Source organism: Callorhinus ursinus, unplaced genomic scaffold (assembly GCF_003265705.2).
Source record: "Callorhinus ursinus isolate GAN/ISIS: 27379988/994484 unplaced genomic scaffold, GSC_fseal_2.0 scaffold4, whole genome shotgun sequence".
Classification (NCBI taxonomy): Eukaryota; Metazoa; Chordata; class Mammalia; order Carnivora; family Otariidae; genus Callorhinus; species Callorhinus ursinus.
This window is the reverse complement of record NW_027397066.1, coordinates 2,177,241-2,194,515: the sequence shown is the minus strand read 5'-3', so window position 1 is coordinate 2,194,515 and position 17,275 is coordinate 2,177,241. Positions and strand designations below refer to the sequence as shown.

The 17,275-nt window shown below is 49.4% G+C and overlaps 1 protein-coding gene across 4 annotated transcripts in view; it reads right to left on the bottom strand.

Annotated features, from left to right (window-relative positions):
* Window positions 1–17,275, bottom strand: part of HTT (huntingtin) — a 133,570-nt gene that overhangs the window by 32,377 nt on the left and 83,918 nt on the right. For all 4 annotated transcript variants that reach the window (XR_012377823.1, XM_025887106.2, XM_073891348.1 and 1 more), the window contains 5 exons: window positions 15,732–15,848; window positions 11,954–12,076; window positions 11,420–11,655; window positions 10,137–10,279; window positions 4,295–4,502 (listed from right to left, as the gene is read on the bottom strand). Coding sequence is in view for 3 of the 4 variants with exons in the window: in XM_025887106.2 (XP_025742891.1) it covers window positions 4,295–4,502; window positions 10,137–10,279; window positions 11,420–11,655; window positions 11,954–12,076; window positions 15,732–15,848 (827 nt within the window). In the remaining variant the exon portion in view is untranslated. The remainder of the gene's footprint in view (window positions 1–4,294; window positions 4,503–10,136; window positions 10,280–11,419; window positions 11,656–11,953; window positions 12,077–15,731; window positions 15,849–17,275) is intronic.

The following is a 17,275-nucleotide window of genomic DNA, read 5'->3' as shown; positions in this document are numbered from 1 at the left end:
AGTGCCATGGCACGTGCAAGACCGAAAGGGGCCACCAGAAGGCCAGGCAGACTGGAAACAAATCAGTGAAGATAGAGCCACCCCAAGCAAGCAGCAGACAGGAGCAAACCCTGCTGTGGCAGCCGCAGGTGCTTCCTGGGGCCATGCGGCCAGAGTACAGCTTCTCTGCTTGCCCGAGAGCCCTACCTGTGCAAGCTGGGGAGGTTACCGTGGTGCAGAGCTGCGTCTATCTACTGAATCTACAAATAAAGAAAAATGGAGTCCAGCCCTGTCTGGAGGGCCTGGTCAGTGTCCTGAGGCAGAGAAGAGAACAAGAGGAATACCGGTGGGGAGGAAAGAAGGGAAAAGTCTTGACCTGTGGATGATATGCATGTGTTCACAGAGAACCCTCCAGAGCCCACAAAAAGCCTCCTGGGGCTGCTGCGTGAGCTGGGCCGGGTCTCAGGATGTGAGGTCAGTACACAAAACCAAATGCACGTCTATAAACCAACAGCACACCATGGGAAACAAAACACTTTTCCACCTACCATTTAAAACAGCATTCCGAAACATGAAATGGGTAAGATACGAATAATGCTTGCACACTATGAGATACTGTTGTGGCAAAGTAGAGACCAAAATACCCGGAGACAGACTATGTTCGAAGACTGAAAGACTGGACACTGGATGCCAGTGCTCCCTCAATCCCGGACCGGTGGCAAGCTCAGTCAAGAGGCCAGCGAGCTCGTTTGTAGACACAACCTGATTCTAAAACATAAACGTGGACACACAAAGAACCTACAGGAGCCAAAACCATTCTGGAAGTAAAGAAGAGCGGGGGAACCGGCGCGGCAGCCGAGGCGATGACGTGGTGGCAGTGGTGTGGGTGCTGCCGTGATGGTGGAGGCGCCGATCAGGGGCGTGAGCAGAGTCCACAAGGTCCGCACGTCTGAGCCGCACTGTGCTCTGAGAAAAGTGCCAAGGGAATTCAAGAGAGAAAGCACGGTCTTTTTCACAAAATACACTGAAAGAACCGCCCTTCGGGGGGTGGGGGACAGACTCTTCACCCTCACGCTTTGTCACACACAAAAATTAACTCAGAATGGTAAACACTAAAGCTACGCAAGTGCCAGAAGAAACCATAGAAGAAAATCATGATCCTGGGGTAGGCAAACATTTCTTGGATTGAAGAGAAAAAGAATGGAACAGAAAAACTGACACACTTGATTTCATAAAAATTTAAAAATTGTGCTCTTCCAAAGAAACCATTAAAAAAATAAAATGGCAAACCACAGATGGAGAGAAAACATTTACTTAGATCCAGAATATATAAAAAATTTACAACTCAATAACAAGACAATAGCCAAATTTCAAAAAACCAACAAATGTTGAATACATACTTTACAAGAGAAGATACACAAATGGCCAATAAGCACATGAAAACATGATTACCTTTATGTTATCATGTTATCAGCGAATCAGCGAAATGCAAGTGAAAACCACAAGAAGCAGTGCCCTGCATCCACTACAAGGACAAGAAGGGAAAGCCCCTGTGACGTCGAGTGTTGGTGAGGAGCTCGTGACCCCACTTCCCACATCTCCTCCCTTCGGGAGCAAACCTCCTCCTGTGAATTGTCCAGAGCTCCGTGGTCCAAAATGTCCCCACTTCCACGATCTTTTTTTCTTAACTTTTACTTTGAAAACGTTCAAACCAATAGAAAAGCTGAAAGATTAATTCAGTGGATAAACCCTCTTCACCTAGATTCAACCACTAATAATGCTGCCACCTTTGTGTGCACACACATGTACACTATGCACACATATGCTCACATGTACACGCACACCACATACACGCATTATACACACACGTGTACTCCACACACGCACTCACACGTACACATACTCCACACGCGCGCACTCACACGTACACACACTTCACACACGTGCACTCACACGTATGCATACTCTACACATGCATGCACTCACACGCACTCATACTCTACACACACGTGCGGTCACACGTATGCATACTCCGCACACGCTATACACACACAGCACACTCCACACATGTGCACTCACACGTACGCATACTCCACACACGCGCTCACACGTATGCACATACTCCGCACACATGTGCCCTCACACGTACGCATACTCCACACATGCGTGCACTCACACGTACGCATACTCCACACACACGTGCACTCACGTACGCATACCCCACACACGTACACACTCTACACACACATGCAGTCACACATATGCATACTTCACACACGCACACTTACACGTACGCATACTCTACACACACGTGCAGTCACACGTATGCATGCTCCACACATGCACAGGCGCACTCCACACACACGCACTCACACGTACGCACATACTCCACACACACGTGCATGCACATACTCTACACACGTGCACTCATATGCATACTCTACACGCGCACACGTGCACTCACGTACGCACATGCTCCACACACGTGGACTCACACATATGCATACTCCACACACGCACACACTATACACACGCACACGTGCACTCACACCTACGCATATACTCTACACACACGTGCACTCACACATACTCTACACATAAAGACACACTCTGCACACACACACATATGCACTCTATGCACGCACACTTTTTGGCCTGTACCACCTGAGAGTACTCGCAGGTGAAGACACTTGCCCCTAAGTAGTTCAGCAGGGGGTCCCCTGAGAACTTCATCACCACAAAACAACAGGTCCCCTAGAACTCACATTCAAATTCCCCCCATTATCTCAATAGTGTTCTTTCTGGATGTTTTATCCCCCAGATCTGTGGAAGGCCCTTCCATTTGGGTGGGGTCCGCCCTCCCACTTCCTCTTGAACCCACTCTAGGTCCCTCTGCCCTCACCACCCACCAGCCATCAAAAGGAGGTGGGAGAGGTAGAAGGGAGGAGGAAGGGGGAGGAAACTCACTGGCTCACATACCCACTGGGGTAATGGACAATTTCTCACCTTCTGGCCACCTACACATACCTGCTAGCATCAGCAGCTAACTCAGGCCCCACCCCACCAAGTCTTGCCCAGCACAACTCAATCTTGGGTGCCCATGGGAGTTTCCTGGGGAGACTCTGAGAACACGAGAGCCCAGGATCCTAATTCCTAAGGTACCCAGCTGCCAAGTCTGGTGGTGGGCTGGGTCACAGTCCTGGTCCCTGGAACAAGCCCCCTGGTGGCTCTGAGGCACACTCCTCAAGGACTCAGGGCCTGGCCTGGAGTGTGTTCCGTGGACAAGAGAATCGGCACCACCCAGGAGCCTGGCAGAAAAGCAGAGCCCCAGGCCTCCCCAGTGATCTGCTGAACAAGAACCTGATTTTAATAAGCTCGCCGGTGGATTTATATGTACACCGAAGAAGCACTGAAGCAGACAATCATTTTCTGTTCCTGACTCTTACAGCAGGTCATGTTCTTGAAGCATTTCCAATGTTTTCACCGGTCTGTCCCGACTAAATGTAAGCATGTGGAGGGCAGAAAATGCATATTATTTTTCTTTGCATATCCCACAGCATATAGCGCAGAACAGACATTGAAAGATGCCTACTGACACTGGATTTTCCAGCTGAATGCAATGGAGTGGCCCAACTAGGACCCCAGGCCTCACACAGCTCAGCCTTGCCACACTGAGCAGAGAGGAGCTGACCTCCGCCCTGCAGCCCTTGCTTTCTCTCCTCACCATGGGCCCTCAAGCCTTCCAGAAACTCTGCACTGAGGACTCAGCTCTATGGGTAGATGGGCGGCAAAGCTTCTATTCCCACATGTGTACAAATGTCTGAGCAGGACAGTGCCCAGAAATCAAGGCTTAACCCTGAAAACTTCTTTGCAAAAAGGGGGTCACCCCCAATCAGATACTTAATAAGTCTTTGTGAATGACAAAAAATAGGGTATTTCCAAGCAGTTTTGAAATGTTGCTCAGTAATTACTTCATTATCTAAGAATAACCAGAACCACATTTAACTTATAACGAAGTTAAGACATTGCAACATGTCTGGCTCTGGAAGCAATTTAAGGATGAGAGCCCAGCAGGAGGGACACAACATGACAAGAATGACCCTCAAGAGGAACCGTGTCAAAGAAACCACACTTGGAAAGCAGCGGCTACTCTGAACGCCTTCGGTCTGAGCACATTTTCCCTGCAGCACAGCGTCCACAAGAGGAAGGCTCGCCTGCAGCACAATGCGTATGAAGCCTCATGGAAACGGCCAAATGTCGAGCGGCCCGAGGGCCAGCGTGCAAGCAGGCCGCCCGGGGCGCCGGGCGGACGTACCTGGGGGTCTGCTGCACCTCTGCCCACCAGCGGTAGTCAGTGTGGCTGACGAGCAGCAGGATCTGGCACCAGAGCAGCACGAGCGCCGGGTGCGTGGGCAGCATGGTGCGCACGCGCGCATTCAGCCTCTCCAGGCCGTAGAAAGTGCCATCGGCGCGGTCCGCCGCGAAGAGCCTCGAGGCAGCTGCTGTGATTCTCCGGAACATTCCTAGAAACCAACCAAAAGTACAACTGAGAGGCAAACGTCGGGCTGCTCGTTGTGGCCGCAGGAAGACCTTCCACAAAAAGACACACCCTCAGCTCTTTCCCAGACCCACACATTCAGAGACCAGACGCTAACACTCTTACTCTCCCGGGCCTTCTCCCCACTGCCGTGAGCAAGCTGTCCAGGAGCTCCGCGCCAAGAGCCACGCCTGCGTGTGACAGGCGACCCAGCTCCACGGAACGGCAGGTGGCCTGCACTCGGCGCCCCTGGGACAGCGAGGCCTCCACAGGGTCGGGCCGTGGGGCCGAGTCTGCTCTAGCAGGTGTGGTCGGACCCTCACCACACCCTACTCCTGCCACAACAGACACTTCCTCGTGGGCCACAGCAAGTGCCCAGAGGAAGAGGGCATGAGCTGGGCCCGGTCCTCTGTGCCCTGCATTACTGGGTGGGCTCTCTGTGGGGCCAGTGGACCTGAGGGAAGAGGCAGGTGCTGCTGCGGAGCAGTGGGGAGCCAGGCCACAGGAGAGGGAACAACAGACTACGGATATGGGGCTTTACTCAACAGAGGGCAGGAAGCCATGGTCGGAGCTGTGGCTCTACCATTTACTTGGCCCTCGCTGTACATTACCCAGGGTCTCAGTTTTCTCATGGCAAAATGGAATCAAGAGCAGTAGCAGCTCACACGGCTGTAATAGGATCAAAGAGTAAAACCTGAGTGAAGGGCTCAGTATGGCACTGGGCAGAGCAAAGGACCACCAACCGGGGCTGCTGCCAGAGGGCTGCTAGGAAAGGCCGCATGGCCTCTGGAGGAGCCATGAGCAGAGAAGAAGTCAGACGGTTCACTGGGGCAGGGAGGAGTCCACGGTGACGCTGGGCTTTGAACACCTCCCACGATGGTGTGGAGCATGTTGGCAAGAAAAAGCCAGAATCAAGCGGCTATGCCAGGTGACGAGTTCAATCGTCAGGTGTGGGCAAGACACCAAGTCACACACTAGAAGGAGAATGGACATGAGAGCCCAAGGCAGCCACATCAGTTGGGTGACCCAGACTCTGTAGGCAATGTCAATCGTCTCTGCAGCAATAACCAGGGGCAGGTCACAAAAGGGACAACCCTACTGAGTGAGAGGAGGGGGACAGAAACAGAGAAAGGGAGAAAGGCAGAGGGGGAGAGTCAGAGAGAGAGACAGAGGGAGAGAGACAGCAGGAGAGAAAGAACAGAGATCAAGCATTGAAACCAGGACCAAGAATACTCAATGGAGAAAGTGCACAGCATGGGAGTGGTGGGGACGCACATGCACTGGTGAAAGCTCTAGAAAGCCCCTTGGCCCGCCCACTGCCCTTGGTAGAAGGCTGACGGCACTGCTGGTCCTGCCATTGACGCCTGCCTCTGCTGTCCATCACCTGGAACCTCCTGGCTGTCATCCCTACGACTCTGCCCCCAGGGTCTGTCCTGCCCAACAGTCTGTTGCTGGGAAGCAGTCACCCACCAGGGTGAACGAGCCCCTGTATGGGGTGGGGGCTGCTAAGAGGTACACCAAAGAAATGCATGCAAAGGGGATATAGGTCACGTTCAGTCCAAGGCAACAAAGCCTCTTCTACCTTTCCTGTCCTCCTCAACCAGCGAGGCCAGGGTGCTGATGCCCCGGACAGCTAAGCCCCAGGAAGAAGAGAGGCCTGGGCTCGAATCTCCACATGCAGGAGAGCCAGCAGGGACCAGGAACACCCTCCCGCATGGGCACAGAAACAAGAACAGCCCTCTACTGTGGCAAGCCACCAAAATGCTGCTGTTCTTTGTTACAGTAGCTACGTGACCTTAATTAACACGTGGGGAGCGCGGGTACTGGGCCCGGACAGGATGAGGCACTGGGCGGGGTCTCCCTTCCCTGTCTCCTGAGCAACGACCACTGGCTGAGACAGAAAGAAGCCCAATGTCTGATGTGACTGGGAGGCAAGGGAAGCCCCAAGAGTTGAGACCTGGGAGAAGGGACAGGGCCCCGAGGCCAAGTGACAGTGACAAAGCACAGACAAGCACCTGAGCCAGGAAGGCTCCCCTTGTCCTGCCCTCCCAGAGCTGAAAGAGACATGTGGCCAGGAGTGCTGGAAGCAGGGCTGGAGGCAGCAACCCCATGTTACTGGACTCTCCGGGGCTGCAGGAAGTGCCCTGCAAATGTGAGCTACTGCATGTACCATTGGCAACCGAGCAGCAGCGTGGTGTGTAAGAACGAACAGAGGGCAAGATAAAATGGTTGGGTTTTCAATCCCTGTTTTACCATACGACCTTCCGGAGCCTGAACTCTCTCTTCAGCAGAAAGGGTGACTATTTCATAGAGCTGCTCTAAGGACTGGGGGGGTGTACCACAGTGAACACCCGGATTCCCAGCAGGGTGGCCATCCTTGTCTTTGCCCCAGTGTGAATCTGAATCAAGCTCAAACTTCTTGCTGCAGGAAGAACCGTTTTCGAAGGTCTCAATTTTCAGTGGAGGGCTAGAATTCACTGCCTTTGTTTAAGCAAAGCATAAATAAAAATGCTTTATATGCTAAATGCACCTCATTTATATAAAAGTACAAGATGATTTACTTAAACTCTGTCTCAAAATCAAACACGGTAATTCTGCCCCCTAGTATCTTTAGAAGAAATGCAGTCAAAATAAACCACATGGAGAAAGACACTTGGAAACACACACTTTATTTGCAAATATTGAACCAAATGACAGCATGCAAAGACACTGCAGCAAAGCCCGTGTGCCCAGCACCAAGGCCGGAGCCCTCTGGTAGAACACACTGCCCCTCACATCCTGTCCTGATACAGCAGCCACTAGCCACCTGGGGCCATTCAAATTTAAGTCGATTAAAATTAAATAAAATTAAAAAGTAGCTCCTTAATCCACACCAGCCACATTCCAAGTGCCCAAAAGCCACATGTGGCTGGAGGCAACTGAACCACTGCAGACACAGAATGCTCCCCAATGCAGGAGGCTCTCGTGGACAGCGCTGCCGTAGACTACACAATACCTCCCCTGATTTTTGAGACAAGGAACAGGAGGAAGTGAGGGTGGTGAGTCAGGATACACCTGGAAGGGCAGAGAACTCCACGTGACGCGCAAAAGGTCACTCTTGTCCAAAGAGGGAAGCAAGCAGCCCTTAGAGATGAATGGGTGTCCTTCTGGTATCAGATGCAAACCAATCAATGGCCAAGTATCAGAACGACCGACATATTACAAATGACCTTATTACCCATGTAGCTTAATTCTTTTCTCAACTTTAAACTTATTATGTGCGTCAGTGAAGCATAAATCAGAAGTTCTTCAAAACAAAAATTCTTTCAATGTTAATAATGAGGAGGGCTTAAAACTCTCGAGTCCACTTGATAATTAAATTCTGGCCATGCCCCTGTCCAAGGGCAACAGCAATTAAATGAAGCAGCCACGAAGACACCCCCTTCTCCACGACCCCCACCCCTGCCCGCCTCCCCGGTCGCCTTCTGAGCCTTGCCGATGTGCTCTCAGCGGCCGTCTGGCCAGAGCACAGCAACGTCTTGCCTTTGGGCCTTAGCTTAACATGGCCTCTCGGGGGCCCCGTCCTCCCTCCCCACCCCTATTCTGCCTATCGCTGCTCTGCTTGCTTCCTTCACAGGAAACATCCAGACTCCCGATTCCCTGCCTGTGTATCACCCTCCCCACTGGACTGCAAGCCGCACGAAGGCAAGAGCCAAACCAGCCTTCCTGACCACCATGGCACTGGAGCGCAGCCTGGGGCGGGCTGACCTGGTGCATCTTTGCCAAGTGAAGAGGGGCCGAAAATGAGAATTATCTACTGCTCTGAGGGTCCATATGTGGTGCATGTGCATGTTTTAGTTTGTATGAAAGTAGTATGTACACAACTTAAAAATCCAGTAATAGAGAGAGGCTTCTGATTTTACAAATGCCCTGCCCCATCCCTCTTCAGGCAACAGTTGTCTTGTTTCTAGTTCTGACGGTTACCTCCAAAATTCGACTCGACATACTTTTATCACCTGTAGCAGACCATCTATTATTCATCTGCTCCTCTTGTCTTACTGTGAGGAAGTAGCCCTCGCTCCCTCTCAATGAATGGCCAGAGCACCCAGGGCAGGACTCACGCTGGGGCTGAGACCAGTGGTGGCCAGGGGTCATCCTTCCTGCCATGGGGAAGAAGCCCACCAGAGAACAGAGCCAACATAGAAATCAGAGCTGAAACATGGGAACACTAGACAGGGCAACAGAATGAAAGCACCTGAGGTGGTTATACCTAAAGAGAACAGTGACCTCTGTACTTCCAGGAACTCTAACCAGTTATCCCTTTTCTTGCTCTAGCATAGGATAGAGGCCTATCCCTGCAAATGAAACTGCTGGATTTGCCGGAGTCATGCTGAGTGATGGTTACAGACTCCATCCCATTAGAGATGAGATGTACCTCACTCATGCTACCTGTCAACTTAAGTTACATTTTTGGTTCTATTTGGTTACCACTGTAGCCTCTATTTCCTGTTGTGTCAACTTCGGTATGACTGTATAAACCCAACAATGCAGGATGAGATTAGTGACCCTTCCATCCCTCCACCTTTTTCTCTACCTTCCACTCCCAAATTAAGTTGGTTAGTTTCCCTTTTATTTTTCCTGGAAATAAAAACATTTTCATTCTGTTCTGAAACCAAAATTAAGTAAATAAGTCTTCAATGTTTTATTCACACATTGACTTTAAAATTGAAAAATCAAACAGCATTTATGATTATATGAATATAGTTTCCAACAAAGCCAAGAAACGTAGAATAACATTTCTTTCTATAGGTCCTTGGTCATGACCCCTGCGCCACTTAAAGAAGCTATTTAAATTCAAAGGTTTCAATCAAATTGATTGTTGAAAATCATGCCATACTTTGGTTTGCTTCATATTTGGACCATGATTCCCTTGTTGTTCATTTTTCCTAGAGATGAGAATTGCCTCTTGCTTTTCCTGCTGAATGAAGAAAGATATAGCTGTACCCTGTAACTAAAGTCTTCCAGCTTCTCACCCATTTAATCTAAGCCAAGGCATTCTTCTTGAAAACACTCATTCCTCTTAGAAAGCACTGACTATCCTAATATGGACTGGTTGTTTCCGACGCATGCTACAAGGCTGCCTTCTTGTAACTTCTCTCTTGGGTTCACTGTCCTTTTTAATTCACAATCACATGTAAAGGTACAAAAATATCTTGGGCTTCCAAATCTTTAAGAGAGGAGGAAGCCCTCAGTTTTACTTTTTTCCACCAATAAAACATCTTCATTTTTTTCTTAATTGTATGACATTTTGGGTTGTTTTTTTTTTTTTAAGATTTTATTTATTTATTTGAGAGCGAGAGATAGAGAGAGCACAAGGTGGGGGGTAGGGCAAAGGAGGTTCCCCACTGAGTAGGAAGTCCGACATGGGGCTTGATCCCAGGGACCTGGGATCATGACTGACCCAAGTCAAAGGCAAACGCTTAACTGACTAAGCCACCCAGGTGCCCCAACAAAACATTTTCAAATGCACATTAAGCACAGTAGAGCTTGCGCTGGGCAGCAAAGTTCCTACCTCTGAGAGTGTATAGTACAGGACATGGAATATACAGATGCTCTATGAAGGTAAGTCTGAGGTACCTACCAGACTTGAAGATGTGGATCAGACACATTAGCAGCGTGCCTAGTTCTTGACAATAGAAAGTATGTTGCTGTTCACTCATTTCCACTTTTAGCTGTTTTGTAACAATATCCTCCAAAAGAATGCCAACTAGCTGTAGTAGAAACCTTCAAAGAAATGGAAAAGTCCGACAGTCAATTAGGTGACTGTTATAGAGTGATCATATGAAGTATACTGTAAAAATACACATGGTAGACCGAGGTAAAGTAAAAATATAAAGTTAAGTAAACAAAGTGCAACATTTAATACCATCCCTTTGTATTAAATCACTTTCCCTCTCTGTGTATCACCTTCCTCACTTACGAGATGGCAGTAAACATATCACCTTCAGGAATGTTAGAAGGATAAAGTGACATGTAGTGTTTCTTTAAAGCTTTGCAAACCATAAAGCAACACAGAAATACCAGACAACAATCCACTGTAGGAATTTAATGTATCATCCATTTTAGCCACCTGCTTAAATGTAGCAGAGGGAGCCACAGGCTACCTGGTTGAACCTACAAACAAAAGGGTGTCGGGCAAGTTTACTGGATTTATCTCCACAAACACACAGGAACCTCACCAATGACCAACGACAGGGAGGCTAAACGGATGTTATGTGGGCCTGCCTGGAAGCAGCACATCCGCACAAACCACACTCAGGGGACATCTCACCAGCTCTACCTCACTGAGTGCCCTGAATCCAGCAAAGGTGGACACACACTTGTCTAGGCAATAAGCATTTATTGGGCCTGACTTTTGATCACTGCCCTCAAGGAGCCTCCAAATAATTTGTGAGGGTAGACACGATTTCATATCACAAGTACACCAAGGGAAACGCAGTGGGAACAGTCACCCTGGCAGGAAGAAAGATTTTATTACTGTGTTTAGAATGGCCAGTACACACGAGAATAAAAATGAAACTTTTAGTGGGTTTTCTTAGATTTTTAAACTCCTTGCAGGCAACACAACACACATCCTTACTGCTAGCACCTAGGTCAGGCCAGCCTTAGCCCCCATTGCCATGGTCAACCACTGTGTGGTCTTTAACAAGGATATGAGATGGGACATGACAGAGCCATAAGAGAGACATGAACCCAGGGCCACAGTTGAGGCAGACTGGGTAAAGAAAGCACATCCACACAGACTTCTTTACCCCACTTTCAGCGCTGAAGCAAGACCAGGAGTTATTGCAGACTTACTGATCGCAAAATGCTACGGCTTCCTGAAGGCCATGGGATGCTTAAAGGCTTAGATAGAGAGCATACCTTGAAAATGTTTCCTCTGGCAAACTCTTGATTTGTCTCCCTTCGTTGTGTTCTTCTGGTGTTGAAGTACTGTCCCCATCTCTTAACCTATCAATTATTGGACAGGAGATTAAATATGGGGAGAAGGAGAGCTCCTGAATACGAGAAAGAACAATATCTTCAGTTGACTGGGAAATTAGAACCCTCAAAATGGCTAGGATTCCTGAGATCCACAGTTGCACAGTGCTCACAGATGCCTAAAAGAGAGAAAATACGGGATAGTTGAAGTAAAAAGAGAACTACATTTTTTCCTGATTGCTAGTTTCATGAATGAAAATTACTCCTATTTTACCATTCTATCAATAAAGCCAATAAACTATCACTGGTTCCAAAGTGTGGTCCCAGACAAGCAGCATCAATACCATCTGGGAACCTGTTTAAAATGCAAATTCCCAGGCCCCACCATGACCCTGAGAGAGCCCCCAGGTAACTCTGATGACCTGCTGCACTGCACAGGCATGAAGAGAAGGTGCCATCATGAGGCGAGACACTCACCATTGTATCTGGAGTGACAAACATACTCCGTAAAAGCATGTCCACGGGACGGAGGGAGGAAGGGGCCAGAATCTCAAATAAAGTATTTAACACTCCAAGGGCTTCATGAGAATCAATGTGCATCTGTTGCAATTAAACATCACAAATGTTTTCCCGTAAGTCAACAAATATGTCAACATTTCTACCTCAAGTTAGGTACCTCTAGGTCAAATGACCTTGACCATCCAAGCATTACCAGCCCTGCCTTTAAAAGCATCTTTAGCAGTGAACCAGGAAAACGGTTTTTAGAACACAGTAGCAGCTACATTTTTCCCACAAGAGAAATTTTTTCACTTAGATTTTTATTATATAAACAATGTACATTTTCTGTAAAAGATTCAAATATTTAAAAGTATGGAAAAACCCGCTGGAATCACAGCCCTCTGACATGATCACCATCCACACTCTGGGACCCTCTCTCATGCATCCCTTTTTTATACACACAGAATTTACCCAAACAGGATGCCACACACAACTCTTCTCCTTTCTTCGCTCTACCTGCACCCCATCCCTACTCAGCCAATTGTAACAAATGTTAATAAACTGGTGTACAATTGACTTTTGAACAACACGGGGGCCAAAGGCAGCCACCCCCACAGAGCTGAACATTCGTGTATTAACTTCTGACTTCCCCAAAATGATAGCCTACTGATGACCAGAAGCCTAACGAATAACAGAAACAGTTGATTGACACATATTTTGTACACGGATTACATACAGCATTCTTACAATACAGTAAACTAAAGAAAACAAAATGTCATTAAGAAAATCATAAGGAAGGGGAAATACACATACAGGACTGTCCTGTATTTATAGAAAAACATCCTTGTTGTTCAAGGGTCAACTGTATTACTAACTTTCTCCATGTTCCTATAATCCTATACCCACACACACGTAGAGAGGTTTTTGTTCAAGTTGATTTGAAAAATCATGTTATGAATGTCTCTGCTTTTTTTCCTCTTAAAAATGGAAGGGATAAGTCCCAAGGCAAAGGTTTTAAAATCTAACGTTTTTAATGGATGCAAAATATTCCAAGCTAAGTGTCTCCCACAATGTGTTCAAGCACTGCCTTCCTGATGGGTACTGCTCATCACTAAGAGTGTGTCCATAGCCAGTGAACCCATCTGCAGAGATGCACTGTTTTCAGGTGCCCATGTGAACACCACATGCACCGAGTCTACCTCAACGGTAAGGAAACCATCCAGAGAGCTTCCACACTCCCAAGCTTTCCACCCAGGCCTGCACCTGCCCCACCAGCTCTGCGTGTTCTGGGTCTTCAGGAAGAGCACACCAGGCCCACAGCCAGGCCCAGCCCCAGCCCCGTGAGGGCAATCCCCTCTGCCCTCGCCCTCAGTATATGCACAGGCCCTAACCCCTCTTTCCACCTCTGGCTGCCACCCCACATCTACTCCTTCTCAGAGTCCATTTCTTTCCTATTCCTCTCTCACCAACACACCTTAGCCAGGCTTCTACACCCTCCACCCACTCAAACCTCCCCAGTGGCCACCAGGCTGCCAAATGCAGGGTCAGCTCCCAGCTCATCTGCTCAGCCTGTGAGCAGCTGAAAGCTGACCCATCTCTCCTCCAGGAAATGCCTTCCTTTCTTGGCTTCAACAATATCACCCCACCTGTTCTTCCTTCCCCACCTCCTCCATGGACTCGTCCTCACCTCTCTGGCCTCTAAGCTCAGAGCTCAGCCTTCCCCTCCTTCCCAACTACCCAGGGTCCCCTGGTGACCTCTTCCCATCCCGGTGTTCACCTCCTGCTCAGCTCCACCTCGACAACCGCAGACTTGTACACCCAAATGCCGGCCTCAGCCTCCCCAGAGTGCCTCCCAGGTATGCCAGCTGCACACGCCCAGACCAGGATCGCTCCTCCTCATCTCCCCAACTCGGGAGACAGGAGGCCCATCACCCGAGAGCTTCCCCGCTCCCATCCATGTGAAGCTGAGAGCCAAGCTTACCAGTTCTGCTTCCACACCGTATTTAGCAGGTGGCTACTGCTCTCCACCTCACTCCCACCCTGGTGCACGCAACCTCCACGCCACAGGCAGGTGCCCCTGCTCGGCCCTCACTCCCATCCTGAGGTTATCCTCAGCTCTCAAATCACACCATGCCACTCCTTTGTACCAAACCCTCTACAGGATTCCCAAAGTCCTCCACACCGGCCCGAAAGGCCCTCCACGCCCCCCAGACCCTGGCTGCCCTCCCTACTCCCCATGGCCACTTTGCTCCATGCACATGGCCTCTCGAAGTTCTCTGATCCCACCGGTGGGGCAGGCTCCCACACCTTAGGGTCTGCACTGCTCTGTTTTCTCTGCCTAGAAAGCTCTTACCCAGGTCAGGTTTACGCAAATTGAGCAACGCAGCCCTGCCCGGACATTCCCACCTCTCTTCGTTCCTTGGCCCACCCTACATTACCTGCTGCCATCTGGTGTTTCACACACGTCACTAAGTTACTTCTGTGGTCTGTCTCCTCCAGCCCCATCCAAGGAAACTGTCACTCCTAGAGGGCAGGCTTTTCACCAGCTCTGTTCATGTTCGTATTTACTGCTGGTACCAAAGAGGGCCCAGCACTACCTGTGCATGGACCGTGCACCTGCGCTTAGCCACCTGGTGGGCACCGTGCAGCGGTTCACATGGTTTCATTGGGGCAGGGATCAAGCCGGACATTTACCATGCCTTCCAGCCTTCCAGCTCCACCTTCCTTAGATTGTGTACACAACAAACAAGAGACTGGAATAAAGTTTTTGGAGTACTACTCTAAAAATATAGATCCACAGGCATGGAATCCGTGACCACGTTAAAGCACCACATTCACCAATCTGCCCTCTGTCAGTGTCACCGGAAGTCAAGACTCCCTCCCTGTAAAGTGGCTGCTGGATAACAAGGCCGTTAGGAAACCAGAATGGGGCTGAGGCGATGAAGACAGTAAGGGCTGCCGCATCTGTCTGCACATTTGCACCGAAAGCCAAGAGTCACGGACACTGCCTATTACCCAGAGTACTTGCTTCCTCTACTGGGACAATCAAGATGAACAAACAGGTATCTGCTGATGCATCCAAAGCGCTTAAGACCCAGAGCTCTGCTGACCGCTGGTGAGGTTTCCTGGAGGGGCATCAGCAGCACTCCCCTGCCACCCTGGGACACTCCCAACATCCCATTTACAAAGGTGCTGCTGCACCTGCAACGGGCATCCTGTCCTCGGACACCTGGTGGCAAACATGGCTCAGAAACTCTGTGACTGAGTGCGCTCCATCCCACATGGCACAGCCAGATCACTTCGCTCCACTACAATTATGGAGACAACTGATCACATCGCTTGATTACAGAAGTTCTGCTTAAATGATGGATCACGGTTGACAAGGGAAAACAAACAGCTCGAGATCAAGTAGCAACGCCTGACTGAGCAGAATGAGGGAGGCAGGGCAGCCAGACGGGAAAGGACATGGCTCTGGACTCAGACCGCTGGCTCTGCCTTGGCCCGGGCCCTCTCCAGCCATGCATCTCTGGGTGGGCTTGGGCTCCACTCTTGTGAAGCGGGAGACACAGCAACCTGAGAAGGTCACTGAGAATGAATGAAATCCCTGTCTTGTTGAGCGGCACTGATAAGGATCACAAATCTAATCTGTTACAATTCAGTGAAATGCCAATCCCAAGTGCCGCCTCCTATAAGGACCTTTGCCACTTAGGAAGGTGTCCCAGGGACCCCACGGCAACAAGGCAGACGTGGGACCAACCTGCTGCTTGGCTAACATCGGGAGGATGACGTCGGCTATCTGCCGAGACAGTCGCTTCCACTTGTCTTCATTCTCCTTGTGGCACTGCTGCAGGACCAGGATGAACATCTCCAACACCTGCAGGGGGTGGGGGGCAGGTCAGAGCTCCCAGCCGGTCGTGCTCACAGAGCACATGTGCCCGCCTGCTGCACTGACCCCAGTTCCGACTCCAGGATGCAAACCTAGTGAGGGCCTGATACCCCCGACGCCACCCTGGCCCCGGGACATGGGAAACCAGCAGAAGAAAATGCAAGGGGCACCTTCCAACAAGCACAGTCCTTGGGATCACGTGCCATCATTATACTTCTTTGCTTCTACAGAGTTTACAAGATTTCACAATCAGAGAAAAGGCACAAAAAGAAAATCAAGTTTATACTAACCTTTGGGAAAACGCAAACACAGCCCTGACTAAACTATTCTGCAGACGCCTCCTGACTTCTGTGTACATTAATTTCAACTCTGTGCTCTTTACAAAGCTGATCTCCTACTGAGTTGCACTTACTCTCAGAAAAGTTACCCATGGTCAAGCAGGAGTTTATGAGTGATCAGTTCTAAGCAGAGACAGCTAAAAGCCCATTTTTTGTAAATAAAGTTTTATTGGCACATGGCCATACCCGTCGTGAACACACTGCCTGGGACAGCTTTTGTCCACAGTAGCCGACCTGCGGTGCTGCAACTGATGCCCTAGAGCCTGCAAAACTGAAAATACTTATCACCTGCCTGTTGACAAAAATGCCTGTCAGCCTGGCCTATTCACCACAAGCGCCACAAAGACAGCCAAGCCAATCCAAGCCTACTCTGTAAGAAGCCCGCCCGCCTGCCCCCTCCACAGCCGCCCCTCTGCTCAATGGGCTTGGCAGCGCTTCTCCCACAAGAGGGGGATCTGCACTCCATTCCGACCCTCCTCAGCAAAGGCTAGCCGACCCTCTCTGTCCTCTGAAGCAACAGACGGAGAGCTCCCCAAGCGCATGTGGCTGACGGGGCCACTCTCCAGGCCTCCCTCCAACCCAGTGTGCTTTGTACTTTTCATTGTAATTATGGGATTTAATTAAACAGTAAACATTTAATTAAACATTACATAGATTAACCAAAATGAGTATGCACAAAGAAAGTGTTTCCATGAGAAAAGCTTATGACTTTAAGATTCAAAGACAAATAGCTACCAAGAATTATGAAACAGTGAGGGCCAGGCAAGCGAGCAAGCTAAGAGTGGCCTCACTGGAGAGGCCTGATGCTAGATCTCTGCACTGTGGCCCCACCCCAATCAGCCTGAAATTGTGCTCGACCTTACGGAAAACAAAACCAGTTAGCACAAAGGAAAAGACCCTAGCCCTACTTCAATATATGGTAAACAGAGGTACAAAATAAAGTCTTTAGATTACTTCAGATGTGAGATTTTTTTAAAAAAAGATTTTAGTTATTTACTTGAGAGACAGAGCACGAGATGGGGGAAGGGAAGAGGGAGAAGGACAGACTCCCCGCTGAGCACGGAGCCCAATGTGAGG